This window comes from Corvus brachyrhynchos, unplaced genomic scaffold (assembly GCF_000691975.1).
Source record: "Corvus brachyrhynchos isolate BGI_N302 unplaced genomic scaffold, ASM69197v1 scaffold34, whole genome shotgun sequence".
Lineage (NCBI taxonomy): Eukaryota > Metazoa > Chordata > Aves > Passeriformes > Corvidae > Corvus > Corvus brachyrhynchos.
In genome coordinates, this window is record NW_008238126.1 from 2978939 (window position 1) to 2997717 (window position 18779).

The 18779-nt window shown below is 38.0% G+C and overlaps 1 protein-coding gene and 1 long non-coding RNA gene across 2 annotated transcripts in view; one reads left to right on the forward strand and one right to left on the reverse strand.

Annotated features, from left to right (window-relative positions):
* CFAP47 (cilia and flagella associated protein 47) overlaps nt 1-18779 on the forward strand; it is a 278872-nt gene that overhangs the window by 46264 nt on the left and 213829 nt on the right. Inside the window, exons 27-29 of the mRNA XM_017733531.1 lie at nt 15809-15909; nt 17964-18117; nt 18664-18673. Of these exons, the coding sequence (XP_017589020.1) occupies nt 15809-15909; nt 17964-18117; nt 18664-18673 (265 nt within the window). The remainder of the gene's footprint in view (nt 1-15808; nt 15910-17963; nt 18118-18663; nt 18674-18779) is intronic.
* LOC108446557 lies at nt 5510-13660 on the reverse strand. The gene is made up of 2 exons (XR_001861767.1): nt 12695-13660; nt 5510-7619 (listed from the first exon to the last, which is right to left on the reverse strand). It is a non-coding gene; the product is annotated as an uncharacterized LOC108446557 (long non-coding RNA).

Genomic DNA, 18779 nt, shown 5'->3' on the forward strand with positions numbered 1-18779 from the left:
TGCTCATGAGGGTGAAAAAATTCATACTCAGGAATGTCATATCATCTTAGAATTGCTGCTAGGTTTTAAAATGTAGTAGTAAAGTATTTTTTAAAGGACAGAACTCATAGCAGCAGTTTGGTAATTTGTATGGGATTTCCTGACAGGCAGTGGAGCAGTGTGTGGGCTGTAGGAGCAGGTGATATAAAACCTGAGCAAAACTGGATGAAATAACACAGCATCAAAAATAAAGGGATTATGTGTGTGTCATTGCTCAGAGTGGTAATGTTATTCATATTGGCTTTCAGAAGAAATTTTTTTTATCATAACCAGAAAAATCCTTCTAACTGAAGGAGTTAGAAAAGTCTGAGGAAGCACCCAGTTCTCTAATCCTGAGCATTTCCTTATTCTTCTAATAAAGTCCATGATAATTTATCCAGACTTGGATACATTTATCCAAGTGTGAATAATACTGTTAGTATTATTATGTGCTTTGTTATTGCACTCTGTTGTAATACGTAGCTGCAATTTCTTGTTCTCTGCATATCTTCCTCTCATTCCTGCCAGCCCCCATGGGAGCCTTGTGCAACGTGTTCAAACTTCAAACCTGATTCAACTAATTATCTAAGCATTTGAGCAATTTGTTTCAAACTGTGTAACTAATGAACTTAAACTGTTTTGTTAATTTGAGTCTTTTAGAAAGACAAGATTTCAGGGTATTCTTGATCTTTGATACTAAAACAATGAAACCTATAGCCTTTTATAACACCTATAAAAGCTAACTGGTCTTGAAAAAGTTCCTGGACTGTTTAATAGGCCATGAAATCTCACAGTATCAGTTGCTGAAGATGTATTAATTTTTCAGGTGTTCTCTCTTTATATTTCCATTTATAAAATGGTAATATGTACTTTAAAATGATTTGAACTAAACTTTTGAACTTCAACTCATATTCTGTGTTCTGGGATTTTCTTATTAAAATAATCAAGTCAAGATTTTCATAGGTTGGTAGAATACTGTATTCTACAGCAACTTAGAACAAAAGCCTTAACTTCTAAGCAGAACTAGTTCTAGGCATATTTCAAAGCAGGAGCATTGAACAGGCAAACACTCCATGGGGGTTGACCCTGGTTGGATGTCAGGCACTCACCAAAGCTTCTCTGTCATTCCTCTCTGCAGCTGGAAAGGGGAGAGAAAATATAATAAAAGGTTCATGAGTTAAGAAGAGAGATCATTCACCAAATACCATCATGGGCAAAACAGACTCGAATTAGAGATATTAATTAAATTTATTACTGAAAAAATCAAAGCAAGATAATGAGAACTAAAAGAGAACCTTAAAAACACCTTCCCCTCACCTCTCCCTCCTTCCTAGCTCTACCTTTCCCCCCAGCAGCGCAGGGAGACAGGGGGTAGGGGTTATGGTCAATTCATCACACATTGCTTCTGCTCAGGGAGAGGAGTAATCCCCCTGCTCCACTATGGGCTCCCTCCTGTGAGAGACAGTTCTCTGTGAACTTCTTCCATGTGAATCCATCCCATGGACAACAGTCCCCCCAAAACTGCTGCAACATGGGTCACTCTTCCATGGGGTGCAGTCCTTCAGGGACAGCCTGCTCCAGCGTGGGCTCCTCTCTCCATGGGTCTGCAGGTCTCTGTCGGGAGCCTGTTCCAGCACAGGCATCCCATGGGCTCACAGCCTCCTCTCAGCACCCACCTGCTCCAGCGTGGAGTTCCTTCACGGGCTGCAGGTGGATCTCTGCATCCCTATGGATCTCCATGGGCTGCAGGGGCACAGCTGTCTCATCATGGCCTCACCAGGGGCTGCAGGGGAATCTCACCTCTGGTACCTGGAGCACCTCCTCCCCTTCCTTCTCCACTGAACTGTCTGAGCTATTCTTCTCCCTTATTCTCACTCTGCTCTTCTCTGGCTGCAATTACATCTCTGCAATAATCTTTTTAAAATTATTAAGTATATTATCACAGAGGTGTTGCTACCATTTCTAGTTGGCCTAGCCTTGGCCAGTGGCACATCTGTCTTGGGGCTGGCTGGCATTGGCTCTGATGGACATGGGGAAAGCTTCCAGCAGCTTCTCAAAGCCACCCCGGCAGCCTCTCCTGCTACCAAAACCTGGCCATACAAACCAAATACACTTCACATAGGCTCTGCAGTATTTTGCTTTTCTAAATTCAGGTCTAAAATGTCAGTAGGATTGATTCACATAGCCCATGCACATAGCCCTAAATAATGACTTTTTTTGCTTTAAAACAGAGTGAAGGTTGGCTAGAGAATAGATAGTGTTGAATTTGGCTGCTTTACAAAAAACATTTGAAAGATGACAGGCAATCATTTTGTATAACAAAGCAATACTAAATGTAACAGTAAAAGAAAACTGAAGAGATATATGGTTGTCATTTATGCAATAATTTACTGTGCACACAGATTCCATTAAATGGAACATACAAAAGTGCATTAATGTTCTTTTAATGACTGCTTTAAATGAGAATTTGCAGTTAATTTCTAATATTACTTTAAATCTTTATGCTTTCTTTTTGCTCCTTTGATTCCAAAGCGGAAGAAATGACCCTTCCTTACATAGGACTGATAGGAATTCAGGAGCCAAAGATAACATAAAATCTAAGAATGTCTTGAGCAAGTCTTTAATAAATGGGAGAAATGTTTAGTTATGACACATATTTCACAAAAAATCCCCTCTGTGAATATGGCATGTTTATATATTTGTTCTCTGATTATTGTTATTATATATTTTAATTTGATTATTACACAAAGAATGTAGCAGAAAAGAAAGTCTTCTGCCATCTTGATTGAAATAGCATTTAACTTATCATTTCTAGAAATAAGTAATAAACAACCGGTACCTGTTGTGTCCTACAATAAAAGAAAATGGTGTTCTGGGCAGCAATATATACCGAAATCCCCGCATGTGGTGTCGGTAAATTGCTGTGTCATTGATAACACAAGTGTGCTGAGGTCTTTTCCTCCCATGTTCTACAGTTCTCCATTTCCTTTCCTTCTCCCACTGGGAAGCTGTGGAAACTCATGAAATTTCTGAATTTATTCACCTTATTCGTGGGTGGAACCTCAGGAAGAGAGAATGTCAGGGAGTTCAACCTCTAATAAAAATATGATAGAACTGAGACACCATCACTAACCCAGTTATGGATTGGTTCCAGTTGTTTTGATAGTCCATCAGATCTCTGTGTCTCACAGGGGAAAACGTTCCCTTTGCTCTTGGGAAACGTACCCAAACCATGCAACTCTTTAATAGGCATTGCTGGCAAATGTCAAATCCATGTATTCTGCTGGCATGCCTGGGAGAACAGGAGCTGTCAATTTCTTTCAATATCGTTTACATTCTGAGAAAGCAGGGAGCTAGTAAACATTGTAGTTCTTGATATTTGCATGCTGCTTTGCAGCATTCATCTGACCTAAGAATATACTGGCATTTTACTTCAGATAGCTGGGAGTGCTTTTGAAATCTACGATGGTCTGAACCCATTAATCACCCTGTTCTTTTCTGTGCTTGTGGCTTTCTACCATTGTGATGGTCCCTGACAGCTGAAGCATCTGTTATTCAGGAATTTAGTGCTGACGTCCCTGCTGCTACTAGAAAAAAATGTGGATGCTTTGCCAGCTCTAAGTCTATATATAGTGTGAAATTATGCATCAGCCACTATTCATTGTTGTATTATGTTGGTTGCTGGGGTGCCTGAGCTCCTGCTACAAACGATAAGGACCCTTCAGTGTTGGGGAACTGCTTATTTGTGAATAATAATGGCAGAGCTGGCGTGGGTCATCTTTTCCTCTTTCTTCCAGTTCCATCATCTCTGGATCTGTTCTAGGATTTTTGAGGGGAGGGAGGAGGGTGGGTCTTTCTTGACTTTTAAATCGCAACTTCCCTGCATCTAACTTGTTCTTTATTCTCAGAGATCTGTAAAATGCCACACTCTTAGGTCAAGTTTTCTTTTGTCACTAACCAATTCTGCAAGCAATTTGTTTTGTTTCCTAAACTGGCAGTGTGAGCTTCCCTTAAATATTTTCTTAATTTGCCCAAACAGAACAGTGTTGCTACAGGAATTTGTCACTTAAGATGCTAATGGGTTTGGATTCTTTCTCCTTAGCAATTTATTAATATTCTGCATTTCTTAATGAATACTGTTGAAGAAGGGTTATTTAACCGTGCTTACATTCTTAGAACATTAGGGGTACACTGATACAAAAGAAATCACTTGTATTTACTTAGGAAACATCTGAGAAGCTAAAGAGCAAATTAACACGGATAAATATATTTTGATTAGTGTTCTTTTGTCTTTCCACAAACATTAAAACAAACAAATTAATGAAAAAAAAAATCAGAGTTACCTTAAGAGAAGTGAAAGAACTTCTTATATAAACTTTCTTTTAGAATGTTCAATAGTATTTTTTTGTCATCACAGTTGGAGCTTTTACTTTTGGTGATCAGCAGGTTTCAAACGTTGGTAAGCACAATATATTTAATGGCCATTCTCCTGTTCTGTGTTCTTTGGAAATACACATTAGGGAAAAAACACTGGAGTAGCAGTGGCAATGGTGGTTCATGCAGATAACAAATTTTTTACTTGCTTTAGTAAGCATTATAAAACCAAATACACTGAATAATTTAATATATTTAGTGACTTCACATTTGCTAGCAATACAGGTACCTTTCATTCCAATAGAATAATACAGACTTTTCTATTATTTAGTTAAACCCTCTGCAAATACAAAATAAATATGTTCTGCAAGACTTCTACTTTTGTAACATCATTTTATTAATGATGTTGTAAGCAAAGATCAGTGGTAGAAGATGCTTCCACACACAGAATGTAACCTTCGTAATCTCTCTTCCATATTTGTATGCAAGGGTGCCTGCTTTTTTGTCTGGTGCCCTCTCTCAGTTCCTGAAAGGCATATGATAAATACTTAGCTCCTAGCACCTTCACTTTTCTGCCATTTGTCCTTGTGAATGGAGTGGCATCATTTGAATCTCAGATGAATTTTTAGGTACAGACTCATTCTTGAATTTTATTTCAAATAGCACTTCTGGGAAAATGCTGTATTAGAATACTCACTGATGATAAGTGGACAGGTGGCCAGTAAGTGAGTTGATATTTATTATCACAGAATGCCTGAGGTTGGAAAAACCTTCCAGAGATCATCTCATCCCCTCTTCAAAGTATCAACTCTATTGCCCAGCTGATTTTTTTAGTATCTTCAAGGATGAGACTCCATAACCATCTCTGGGCAGGCTTGTCCAGTGTTTAGCCACTCTCATGGTTTTGGTTTGTTTTTTTTCCTCTTATGAATAGATAGAATTTCCTGTATTTCAGGTTGTACCTTTTGCCTTTTGTGGTGTCACTGCACATCACTGGGAAGAATCTCCCTCTTCCTTACTGCCTACCATCAGATATCTGTGCACATAGACAAGATCCCCCTGAGCTGTTGTTTTCGTTATTCTGTCGATGCCTTATTAATCCAGAGAGATGGGACGATCACGATTATCACAATTTATTACTTAAAAATCAACAAGGCATCAGTCTCAAAGGCCATGATTTAGTAACAAGTCACCATAGTGGAGAAAGTCATGAGTTTCAGAGTTACATCATAATTTATAACTTTTTGGTCCAATAAGCAATTAACATGAAACTTTGTTTTGACTTTATAACCTATCACCTTCACTACTTTTTATTGCATTGCGTCTGTTCCACAACCAATGACTTATTAGCTCATGTACACATGTATAGTTCTATTATAACATCTAAATTCTTAACTTAAACTATAAAATCACATTACTATACTTAAAAACCCTTCACCATATCACCCAATACATTTTCTTACTTATAACTATAGAAACACAGGTTTATGATTGTTCTGCTTCAAGCCTGCACAGCTTTGCCACCACATCAAGCCAAGTTCTTTCCAGGGCTGTAAATCAAATTTACTAATGCTTGTAGAAGTCTCTGCTTTTCTGTTTTCCAAATCTCCCCCTCCTTTCTGCACTAAAACAACTCCATTAATAGATTGATCAATCATCCATTGTACACATTGGAACAAACAGGGCACCATTATTAGTACTACTATTATATTACTAAAATGTAAAGACCTGTTGTAAGACATTTCTTTAACCATGGTGTTAAACCCCATCCACTAAACAAATCATCCATCCAAGTTCCATCATCAACTCTTATTTTTGATACACCCTCTTTAAGTTGTTGTATGCTTTTATGAATAGACTCTGAATTATCAGACAGATTCATACAACACTTCCCTTCAAAGTCCTCACATCCATGTCCATGGGCTAACAAAAGAAAATCAATGGCTGCTCTATTTTGCAAGGTTGCATGCCTCACACCTTGAACATCTGCTAAAAGGCCACTCAACACAAGGGACGTAGCATTAGATTGTTTACTCAGGCAACATCCCAACTGATCTAACTGCTTTAATGCAACTGCTGAAGCAAGTGGTGGCAAAAGAAGAGATGCTGCAAAAAACTCCGTGGATTGAAATCATCTTTACATTCTGGTCCGTATTGATGGGTAAAAAATCTTTTTCCTCTGTGTCTCATGCTGGCAATTGTCTTCATAATAAGAGTTAACAATGTAAGCTTCCCTAAAGTACATGGACCACCCTTGATGTTTGAAGGGATAGCAGGCCATGCTCTGTCTCCACAAACAAAAAATATTCCTTGTGGTAATTGAAGAGGAACGGAACTAAATGTAGATGGAAATGCAGAAGCATCATTACACCAAAAGGTGTGATTCTTATACACAGGGTGATGTGGAGAGACATCTCTCACTACTGACTGATTGTTCTCTGTAGAACTGAATTTGACACAGAATTTTACTTTTACAGAACCAAGGAGTTCTAATTCTTGAGGTTCATCAGAGGCTTTAGGAAGATAGGGCATCCACCATTCCCATGTGTTTACTGGAGTACAGTGTTCCCACACCTGTGACTCAGCGAAGGTGCCTCATACAGCTTCATCAACTCTTTTTGGTATTGGCCAATTTTCTACTGGTACACTGACTAAGCAAGTTGAAAATGGATTTTCTGGAGTTGTAATAGACAAAAACAGAGTATCTAAACCTGAAACATTAGCTAAAGTCACCCAAACATTGGTTTTAGGTTGACTAACTGGCAAAGCTATATGACTAAAAGCAGACCAAACAAACAAAGCAAAGAGCAAACTTAACATCTGACTAAACTTCATGCTTCTTTAAAGCTATCTTTTGGCAAAAGATTATTTTCTTAAATTTTAATTTTTAAACGAATTTCTAAGAATATTCTTTTATATTTTTCAATCTTGTTCAAACATCACCTAATGATGAGGCACAAAGGTACTTCATGCCTTCTTTAAAGCAAGAAAGTGAGGATTATTTGCCAAAAGAGCTTTACGATATTCTCTTTTTTCACACTCTTTATATTGACATAAACCCCAAAGTTCACAGTTTTAACAATAAAAACAAGAGATTGCAGGTATGAGTTGTAGTCTCTGTGTAGTTCACGTCTGTGTGCTTTCTTCTTTCCTTGTGGGATTGTCAATGTGTTTCTGCGCGTGGTATGGCTTCACGTTCTTCGCAGGAAGCCACCTGGGTCCCGTACCTGTAGAAACACAAGCAAACCCTTTGCACCAGGTTATTAGAGGAAATGGACCTTCAATTTGTCCTGTTTCTGGACTTCTAATCAGAACTAAAGGATTTTCCTTTAATTTTGCATGTGTGCAATTAGAAAAATGCCTAAATATTGAAGGATCTGGCTCTGCAGAAGAACTATTCAAAAAATTATAAACATACAAGGCTTTACTCAATCACATCTGTGGTGCTGCCTGTGCTGTATCTCCTTTTTTCTGATCTAAAATACATTTTAAAGAATGATGTGTCCTTTCAACAATTGCCTGACTCGTGGGAGGATATGGAATACCAAAAGTATGGCAAACACCCCAATTCATTAAAAATGTGTCTACTTTTTGAGCTGTATAAGCAGGACCAGTATCTGTTTTTATTTCTTGAGGTACTCCTAGAGAAGCAAAAGCCTGCAAAAAATGCTGACATGCATGACTAGCTGTTTCTCCTGTGTGTACAGAAGCAAAAACTGCATGGGAAAATGTATCCACTGATAGATGGATATTTTTATATTTTCCAAAAGATGGGTATCTGTTTGCCACAACTGCAAGCTCTGCACTCCTCAAGGATTCACCACTCCTGTGGAAACAGGGGGTTGCACCAGTTGACAATCTGGGCAGGTATTTACAATTGCTCTAGCCTTATCTCTAGAAAGATGAAACACTCACATAAGTGCTTATGCATTCTGATGAAAAAAAGGCATGAATCTATTTCGCCTGTTCAAAAATACTTGGTAGGGTGTTTACTATGGCTACTGTTAATTTTTCAGCTCTGGAGTTGCCTTCTGCCAGAAATCCTGGAAGCGATGAGTGAGCTAATATGAGAGATATAATATTGATTAGTTCTACTTTGTGTAATTGTATAAAGACATGTAAGATAATGACACAGAGCATCATTACTAACATCTTTCAAAACCGACCCTTCTATTCTTTTAACTGTATTAGCAACATAAGCAGAGACTGTAATCAAAAGGTTCCTGAAAAAGCTGAAATGCTCTACTGCTGCAAGCTCAACCACTTGTGCTGAACTTTCTGTTGTTTGGGTATCTCATTTCCATGCTTTAGTTTCTGGGTCCTGTCATACTGTCACAGAACAATGTGTCTTCCCTGAGCCATCAGTAAATAGCATAACAGCATTTAAAGCACATAACAGCATAACAGCACTTCACTTAACAGAGGTTTGTCTCTGAAGCTTAGCTTTGTCTGTAATAACTTATGGCTAGGCAAATAAATAGAACAGGTGCCTGAATAATTCAACAATGCAATTTGCAGATCTTCTGATTTTTGTAATGCCCAGTCAAAATACTTTTTCTTCAAAGGTAGATAAATTATTGCAAAATCTTTGCCTGTCATGTTAACAGCCTTGCTCTACCTCTGATTATAATTTGTGCTAACATCTCCATTGTCGTGAACATTGTTTTTGGAGACCTGTAAGGTAAAAAGACCCATTCTATTATTAGCAAAGCATCTTTGTCAGAGGCATCCCATTGAAATATAAGACCATACAACTGCATTTTTTCTTCTAATACTGCAAGAAAAAATGGTTGTGAAGCAATACAACGATGTACTTGTCTTTTCTGAAATGCTTCTGCTACTCTGTCAAGAGCTTTTTGAGGCTCAGGAGTAAGAGTTCTGGGAGATGTGATATCAGAGTCTCCTCTTAGCAAGTCAAAAACTGGAGCAGGTTCATCGTTGGTGATCCCTAATGTAGATCTGATCCAATTTATTTCTCCCAAAAGCTGTTGCAAATCCTGCAAGGTATTAATTTTAGTTCAAAGCTGTATTTTCTGCAGCATAATTGCTTGCTCTGTCATTTTCCATCCCAAATATCTCCATGGTGAAGTTTCCTGTATTTTTGATGTGGAAATTTCAAGTCCAGCATTTTTAATCTCTGTAACAACACTGTCACAAGCTTACTTCCTCTCTTTTTGTGTTGGTGCTGAAATTAACAGATCGTCCACATAGTGTAAAATCTTTGCTTGAGGATATTTTTGTCTAGCTGGAGATAAAGCTTTTGCCACAAACCATTTAAATATAGTAGGTGAATTTTGCATTCCCTAAAGAAGAACAACCCAATGATACCTTAATAAGGGCTCTTGTCTATTAATACTTGGGACAGAAAATGCAAAACGTGGGGCATCGTCTGGGTGAAGTGGCATATTGAAAAAAAGTCTTTTAAATCAGTGATAACTAAAGGCCAGTCTCTTGGGATCATAGAAAGAGAAGGAAGTCCAGGCTGGAGAGGTCCCATATCTTCAATCACTTCATTAATCTTTCTGAGATCATGAAGCAGCCTCCAGGAATCAGAAGCCTTTTTGTGCATAACAAACACTGGTGAATTCCAGGGACTGGTTGTTTCTCTAATATGACCTTTCTGCAATTGTTCCTGTATTAATTTTCTGCAGGCACTCAATTTCTTTTCTTCTAGGGGCCATTGATTCTCCCAGGTCACTCTATTGGTTTTCCATTACAATTTAGGAGTGACGAGTGCCTGCGTGGCCCCCACTAAAAATCCACTTCCAGCTTTACTCCCCATTGAGTTAACAAGTCTCTCCCCCAGACTGTAATGGGCTTTCTTACAACAAAAGGATGAATAACTGCTGTTTTTCTTTCAGGTCCTTTGACTGTAATCACAGATTAACTTTGTGAGCATAGAGTAGCACCCCCTATACCTGTAAGGGTATCCAGGGGAGTCACCAACTTCCAGTCCTTTGGCCAAAACAAATCGGAAATAATAGTAACATCTGCTCCTATATCCATCAGACCTTTAGCCATAACTGTTTTGTTATTATGCATTAAACTGCAAGTCAGTGTTGGTCTGCTATGTCCAATATGTTCTGTCCAAAGAATCTCTGGTGTCAGGTCTGAGCCTTCTGTAAGAGGTTGCTGACCTTCCATCTCTATTGCTCTGAGTGTAGCTGTGGTAGGCACTGCAATGGCTGTGGCTAGTGGTGTTCCTGCAGGAACAACTAGAGGAGGTTGTAAAGCTTGAGCTAAAATTGTAAGCTCTTCATGACAATTTGCTGAAATAATTGTTGGATAAACTACGAGGCCTATAATACGACATGCATCTTTGCCCATAATTAAAAAGTCCTGCCTCTCTTCAGATGTCCCAGTAACTCCTGTAGGTATTGAATATTGAAAACCATGCACAAAACATATCAATTTGGAAGCTGCCAAGGTACAGAATGCTCCGGGGGGCAGAAGGTCAGGGTCGCTTGGGAGGTATCTCACAATTCTGCTCATGTGGCTTTGGTCTCCAGCGAGTTCGAGCCTTGACTGTGGAACTGCTGCTATTTGTTTCTTCATGCAGCAGTGCTGTAAACTCACAAATCCATTTCCTGGCAAAAGATTCCCATCTATATCATATCTAGAGTGACACCTGTTTGCATAGTGTCTTCCTTTTTACATCTGGGACAGCGAACTGGTGCTCTTGTAGTCTCTTTAGGCTCTAGACAGTTTCTTATGTCCAGTTTCTTACATGTCCAGGCTTACCACACCGAAAACATGTTCTTTCATCTGTATCAGCTTGTAGTACTGCTCTGAAATTGCTCATAGTAAAATCATTAAGTGCTTTTGTGAGTGTTTTATCCAGCACTTCAGCTTGAGCGGTAATAGCTCTTTCAAGCCTTTCTCCTAATATATCAGCTTGGACCATGGCTATATGTTGTGCAGTACCAATTTTACTGCAAGCTTCGATCATGTCTGAAAGGCTTGGCTGTAACCCTGGCAGAGCTCTAATAGTTCGCTGACATTCTTCATTGGCATTTGTGTAAGCAAAATTCTATAATAATATTGGGCGTGCCACATCATCGCCACACTGGTGTTCTAAAGCCTGAGTCAATCTATCTATAAAAGAAGAGAAAGACTCAGTTGGACCTTGCTTTATTTTTGTATAGGCACCTTGTGGACTACCCACAGGTTTAACCTTCAGGAGTGCCTTTCTGGCTGCCTCTTTGATATCAGCAAGGACCGGTCTTGCCAGGTCTACTTGATCTTCTGGCCTGTCATGAGGTGGGTCCCCTGCCAGGTGTGCAAGTGTCAGAGCTGCATTGGGACCTCCTGCATATTTCTCTATCAATTTTCCGAGAAGTCTGCGCCATCCCCAGTCCCACAACAAATACTGTGAATCAGTCAGAATCATTGAGGAAATATTTCTACAGTCAAAAGGTGTTATATCCAAATGATTGAAAAACCCCTTTAACAACAGCTTGAAATAGGGAGAACCTAAGCCACAGTCCTTTACTGCCTTCCTTAAATCCTTAATGTCATCATGTGAGATAGCTTTCCACCTTGGGTTCTCTCCTGCTCTCCCATATCTCATCGGCTGTCCTAAAAACGATTTACGAGCTACAGCGAGATCACCCTCCTTAATTAGTTTATAACATATATTGTTCCAGTCTGTCAGAGCAGGCTTCTCTCCAGAATTCCTTTCTTTGTGAGAAGAAGAGGAATTCCGTATTTTGGCAGGAGAAAGACGATTTATCTCTTGAAAGTCTAAATCAAATTCATCTTCTGATGTTGAACATTCATCCTGAATTTGCATATCTGCCCTCAAATTAAGATTTTCTGGGTTTGATTTCATAGCATCCATGTTTTTCTCTGTCACATCCGGAGCAGCTTCCGGGGACTCCCGCACTCCTGCTTGTGGGCAGACCTCCCCCCCTCTCTCGGGTGCAATATTGCAAACGCCCGAAGGGAGCGACTCTACGGGTACTTGTTGCGTAGTTAAAATTCCAGTGATAGAGGCACAAGTAGAAGGCTCATTAAATATCTCTATTGGGACTCTGCATGTAGGTAAAAGACTCGCTGCAACCTTATTCCTTTTAGTAGCAAGATCAAAAAGCTGCATTCCCACAGAGTCCCAGAGAGATTTACGGAGTGGTGTTATCAGCTCACTGTGAGGGTAGTTTTTTAAAACCCAAAGCAATAAATCTTTAAGTTCCTGCTTAGGAACTGACCTGGAATGCAACTTTATTAAAGTCTTTAGCTTAGTATAAACATCTCTTTGTTCTTTTGAGATATTTTGACCCATCTCGCGTTCCCCAGTCCTCACCTCAATCACGCAGGGATGAATGTCCTACGGAACTTCAATAGGATGTCGATCCAGTAATATCCTTAAGCTTCCTTTTAGCTTTATTTAAGTTCCAATAACCCTTCCTTTCAGGGTAAGAATGATACTGTCCTCACGTTGGCTGGGGCGGCTGCTGGCGTTTCTTCTGACCTTTTTTCCATAAGTCAGCCTCACAGAGGCACCAGTTATCGTTATCGTTATTCTGTCGATGCCTTATTAATCCAGAGAGATGGGACGATCACGATTATCACGATTTATTACTTAAAAATCAACAAGGCATCAGTCTCAAAGGCCATGATTTAGTAACAAGTCACCATAGTGGAGAAAGTCACGAGTTTCAGAGTTACATCATAATTTATAACTTTTTGGTCCAATAAGCAATTAACATGAAACTTTGTTTTGACTTTATAACCTATCACCTTCACTACTTTTTATTGCATTGCGTCTGTTCCACAACCAATGACTTATTAGCTCACGTACACACGTATACTTCTATTATAACATCTAAATTCTTAACTTAAACTATAAAATCACATTACTATACTTGAAAACCCTTCACCATATCACCCAATACATTTTCTTACTTATAACTATAGAAACACAGGTTTATGATTGTTCTGCTTCAAGCCTGCACAGCTTTGCCACCACATCAAGCCAAGTTCTTTCCAGGGCTGTAAATCAAATTTACTAATGCTTGTAGAAGTCTCTGCTTCTCTGTTTCCCACACTGAGCCTTCTTTTCTCCTGGCTGAACATTTAGAGCTCTCAGTCTCTCCCCATACAGCAGCTTCTTCAGTCCCTTTTTCATCCTTCAGTCCTGCCCTCCACCATCTCATGGTCACTGCAGCCACAGTCATGGATGTTAAATCCTTATGATCAATATCAGCTGCAGAATCAGTTGTTGACTTGCAGGATCCATCCACTCACCCTCAATATTTGCATTGTGTTTTCTGTTGGCTGGGTGTATTTATGTCTCTTACTGTGTTACCACAGCAGCCAATGAGGCACATCCTTGGAACAGGGAGGAGCTTTGCTTGCAGCAGCAACATGAGCTCTGAGGGTACTCTGATTTGTACACAGATGCTGTGTGGCTGTTCTTTGTATTCTACATTGTGCAGTTACTACCTTTGCTCTGAGTAGTTTCACTCATGGACTTTGTGTAAGTGGTTCAGATGTACTGCAGTTGATCTCAAGCACAGTTGTCTGTGTTACTTTATTGTGCAAATCAGAGCCTGAATGAAGATTTCCCCAAATCCCAAACTGGCATTTAGGATGGAGATGGCTGAGTTGCTCATCTCAAACTGAGAAATCAGGAAGCTGACTGAGTTCAATAATACAGACATCTGAGTTACTTTCATGTAACTTGAGAGCTGTCTTTCATTAACCTCTGTACAGCTTTCTTCCCCTCCTGCCCCTAAATCAGCTGTCTGAAGCTCACCTGTGTGCCTGCAGAGTATTGAGAGTTGTCATTTATCACAGTGAAGTCATGAGCTGGAAGTTGGCAAACTTTTCTGTGTTGTAGTTATTGATCCCCTATGTCTTTAAATGGCTTGGTAAAGGTAGAACAAATAGGCCCTGACACTTGTTTTGAGCACGTGCAAATGTACATTTCTTGCACATAGATAGGTGTAGATGTACCTCTAACAGCCATCTGTCCTGCTGATGCCCTGCTGCTGAGATGTTTTTGCTGAATAAAAGCAGAAAGAATGAAGTTTGCTACAAGAAATATTATGCTGCAAGGTGGAAGTGGTCAGAGCCCTTGCCTTGCCCCTAGCCAAGTTCCAGTAGGATTGACATTTCCTAAGAGCAAAACAAAGCATTGCAGAGCTGGATTTTTTACTTAAATAACTGTTAACTATCAGATTAGAATCCCCATGTGAATAGGTGAGAAAGATGGGTATGGATTTTCTTGGAACCTTTCTCTATTTATTAAAGTTGTCTTGAAAGCAATATCTAAAATGTTGTGTTTGGAGCGAGAAGTATGAAAAAGGAAACAAAACTACTTTCTGGTATTTTTAAAACAGTTCTGTGTCCCTTGTTTAAATTATTCCACAAAAAATCCCAGTAAAATCTAATTACATCATATTATAAAGAAATTAATCTAAAAGGTCTTTTATTATCTTTTAATATTAATCTAAATTTACAATAAATAGAAATTTATCTTATTTTGTTTAAAGGAACTAGAAAATATATTCATTTATTGTGTGCAAGGTATATTTTCAATATGCATAATTCTCAATATATTAAAGCAAGATGGATATTAGCATGCTGTTTGAATTATTAAAATACATTTTTCTTTTTACTTTTGACAGTTTAGTTGAAACAATTAATTAATATTAATGGTAGTTAATAAGTAAATGGGGACTACAAACCCAACTATTTAATAACATAGGACTAAGCTCAGTTTAATTATCTGTCAGTTGCAATGAGCTAAGAGCATAAATACAGATGGCTCCCGGGGTTGCATTGATGGCAATAATTTGCTTGTTGACTACACTCAGAGAGACTGAGGTGAAGTACAAAAAGAGGGTTAAAAGGTGGATTGCTGCACATCAATAAAGCTGCTGCAAGTAGTACAGACACTCTAGTGAACATTGGAGCATAGACATAAATTTCTATTATGTTCCAGCAATTGCAGTCAATATCTTACTGTTTTTAAATTGAGTCTATTTATTTTTAAATATTTATTTTGACATTTCTGTAAAGTCTTGTAGAGTAAATGCTACATCAAAATACATGTTGCTTTTCAAGAAAGCTTCACTTGTCAAAAGCTTTAGGAAGTATTATTTAGCAAGTTAGCAGACATCTTTAGGAAACTTATTAATGTCAGTTGTAATTTTAGTAGGTTTTATTTTTCTTTTTGGAAATACAGAGTTAATTTATTTCATGAAATCTCTGCTGACTCTTTCAGACTGAGGATGCACCCATGCTGATAGTAAATCTAAGAAGTGGAAATACTATACTAAACTTCAGCATTTTGAAAGGTAAGAATGAAGGAGTTCTGACACCTTTATTCTGTCTTTTTTTCTTGTGCTGGACTATCTTGATTATCATTGCTCCATAGAAAACAGTAACTTTTATATTTTTTTTTCAACAGGTTCTCATATCAGGTTGCTGGAACAGCAGACAATTGTCTTCTTACCTTATACCCGTACTTGGCATTGCACTGCTCTGATCAAAAAATTATCTGGAGAAGCAGTAAGCAGTCAAAACTCTATCTCTGAAATTATATTATGTCCATTAGTATTATCAGTGTTTTCAGGGTGATAACAGGAATGTGATCATCAAGATAGCATTTTCCCTCATTTATTGAAGGGGAATACTACAATTAAACTTTTAAAACCTTTTAATGTCTTCAGTTTTCTTGTTGCAAATGAAGAGAAGTTAAATAAATGATTAGTTAATGTTTATTGAAAAATATTGAACAAACTTAAATCTTACAGAATGTTTCGTGAAGTGTTTAAAGTATGAGCAGAGAAAACAGCCAAAACATTACAGAATCAGTTAATTTGAATTCTATTGATAGACAATGATCATATGGTTTGAAGAAAGCAAAAGGGAAGCCACATGGTGTTATTTTAAAATGTGATCATTATTTGCCTATTGGGAATAGTTTTCAGGGTTTTTAACTCCTGTCCTTGAAGGGAGAAGGGCACAGCTATCTTTTAAGGCCTAATAAAAGCCTGTGGTGAGAGAGCAGAAATATTTTTATCTGCAGTATGTCTCTCTGCCTACTTCCCTCTGCCTGCATCTGTCTCTATATCTCTGCCTGTGTCCTCCCTCCTGAACCCCTCTCTGATGCCTCAGTGATCTGTAATCTCTTTGTGCGTGGCTGTGCTTATGGGAAGAGATTGGGATCATTGTATAATTCAGGTTGGAAGGGATCCCTCAGAAGCCATCTAATCCAACCTCCTGCTTAAAGCAGGTTCAGTATGGGGTAAATGATTATGGTTTTTTATAGCTGTGTATGGGATCTGATGTATTTTGGTGAAATAGACAAGTTTTTCAGGTAAGCAAGTAAGTCCTTAGATCTGAGACAGATTTAGCATCAAAGACTGAATTCTAAGACTATGTTAACTTAAAGTAAGTGTGTTACTCAGAGTATTTAAGAGAGAAGAGAATTTGTACTTGGAAAGTTGAGAAAGGGATTAGCAAGAAGACAAGTAATGTTTTGGTTTTCTTCACCCAAATAGAAGATAGGTATAGGTACTACATCATTCAGGGATCATAGTGCAGTTAAATGAAGACAGGAAGGGGAAAAAGTATTATCTCTTATTCATGTGTGATTTTTTTTTTTTTTTTTTTTTGGTGACCAATAGACCATTTTTGCAAGCTTGTTTTCCAAAGATACTTTGTATGTTTCCCTTGAGGATTAAGCCAAAAATGAATTGATGGTTTTATAAGAAATGATCTCCCATTAATAATGGGATATTTCTGTCCTGCATTGATTGCTTATTGTTCACACATCAGTTTGTGTCAGTTTTGATGCAAGTCATTACTCCTAAATTCCTTGAGTCTTTTTTATGTGGTTTTGTATAGACTGTGTTGGTGTGGAATGCTGTTTAATGTGACCCAACCATATCTATATAAAACCGTGTCTTTGAAAGGTACCCAGGAAGTCTTTGCCTCCACTCTGACACCATGCTCATTTTACTTGCTACAGATGATAAAAATAGCAGTGCCAGCAATCAAAGTTAAAAGATACTCATACAGAGTTCTTCCTTCTCTTAGTGGTGTGTTTGCTTCCCTGGAAACTATGCTTGGTGCCTCTTTTGTTTTGGACTGACAACAGAGGGCCCTCTAATCCTATCGTAGGCCAACATGAGAATGTCAGAACATCTGTTACCTCAGAACTGATAGATTGATAAAGTTTACTTTTGAGTTTGATTTGTAAAATATGTGTTGTTGAGTCTGAAAGAGCTTGATAATGATGTGCTGAGACTCATTACACAGCTGTGAACAAGAAGTCCTTAAGAATATTTTGTTCATGACAGAATTCTTGAATTAACATTGTTCTTGTAGGTGCCTTTCAGCAAGTAGAAGGACACATCCTGTAAAATATACAGTTAATGGAAAAAAAGCATGAAATTTTAATGACCAAAGTGAGATTTTTGTGAGTCAAGTAAGAAATGTTACTTGATTAATTGAAGCATGAAGTAGAAAAATATAGAAGTAGACAGTAATTTGTAATTTGTTAGAATACAGGCAATAAAATATGTTTTCTCAACTGCAACTTGAATCTTGTTTTACAGACAAAAAAGACCTCAGCACTGGAGAAGTTGTTCTACAGCCATGTTTTACATCACCATCACCTTCATGTAGTATTTCCACAAGTTGTTTCGGTGCAACTACTGGCTCAACCTATGAAGATTCTATATCAGGCATAGTACAGCACATAAAATCAATGCTCTTATAAAGAATGAACCTCTTTTCTCCACATTGTATTCTTTTTTTCTTCTTAAATCCCAATAAGATTTTTTTTTTATTCACAAAGGTATAAATTAATTTTATTTTTGCATCATTTAATGAAACTGCAACAGTGGTATTAAAATACACCTTCAAGGATGGAGTCACCTAAGTTATTTGTGCTATAAGGAAAATTATTGTTTGTTTTCTTAGCTACCTTTTTGTGCAATGATATTGTTGTTAACATATATAATATGAGTTATGAGCAGATCAGAATTTAGGAGTGAAAAAGTCTAACAAAGGGGAGTAAAGTCCAAAGGCTTATAGATATAGTGGGAGTTGTACCTGTACAATAACTGTTAAAGTGAACTAGCAGTGACTGACAGGCAAAGCCATGTCTGTTGGAACTGTGTGTGAGACTGATCCTTTTAAGATTGCTGGCTGTAGCTTTGTAAGCCATGCCTGAATTTATTTTTTGCTGACTGGGTAATGCTTTTTCCTGAAAGTGAAATTAGATTTCAGTATATAATTTGTTCTATTCCTAAGATGTGTGCATGTAATTTAAATAGTTTTTTCCTAAAATAAGTGGATCATTTGTTGTGTGACAGTTTTTTGTTCTTTGAAAACAATTGTGTGTTAAATATTTTTGTACTAGACAAAAA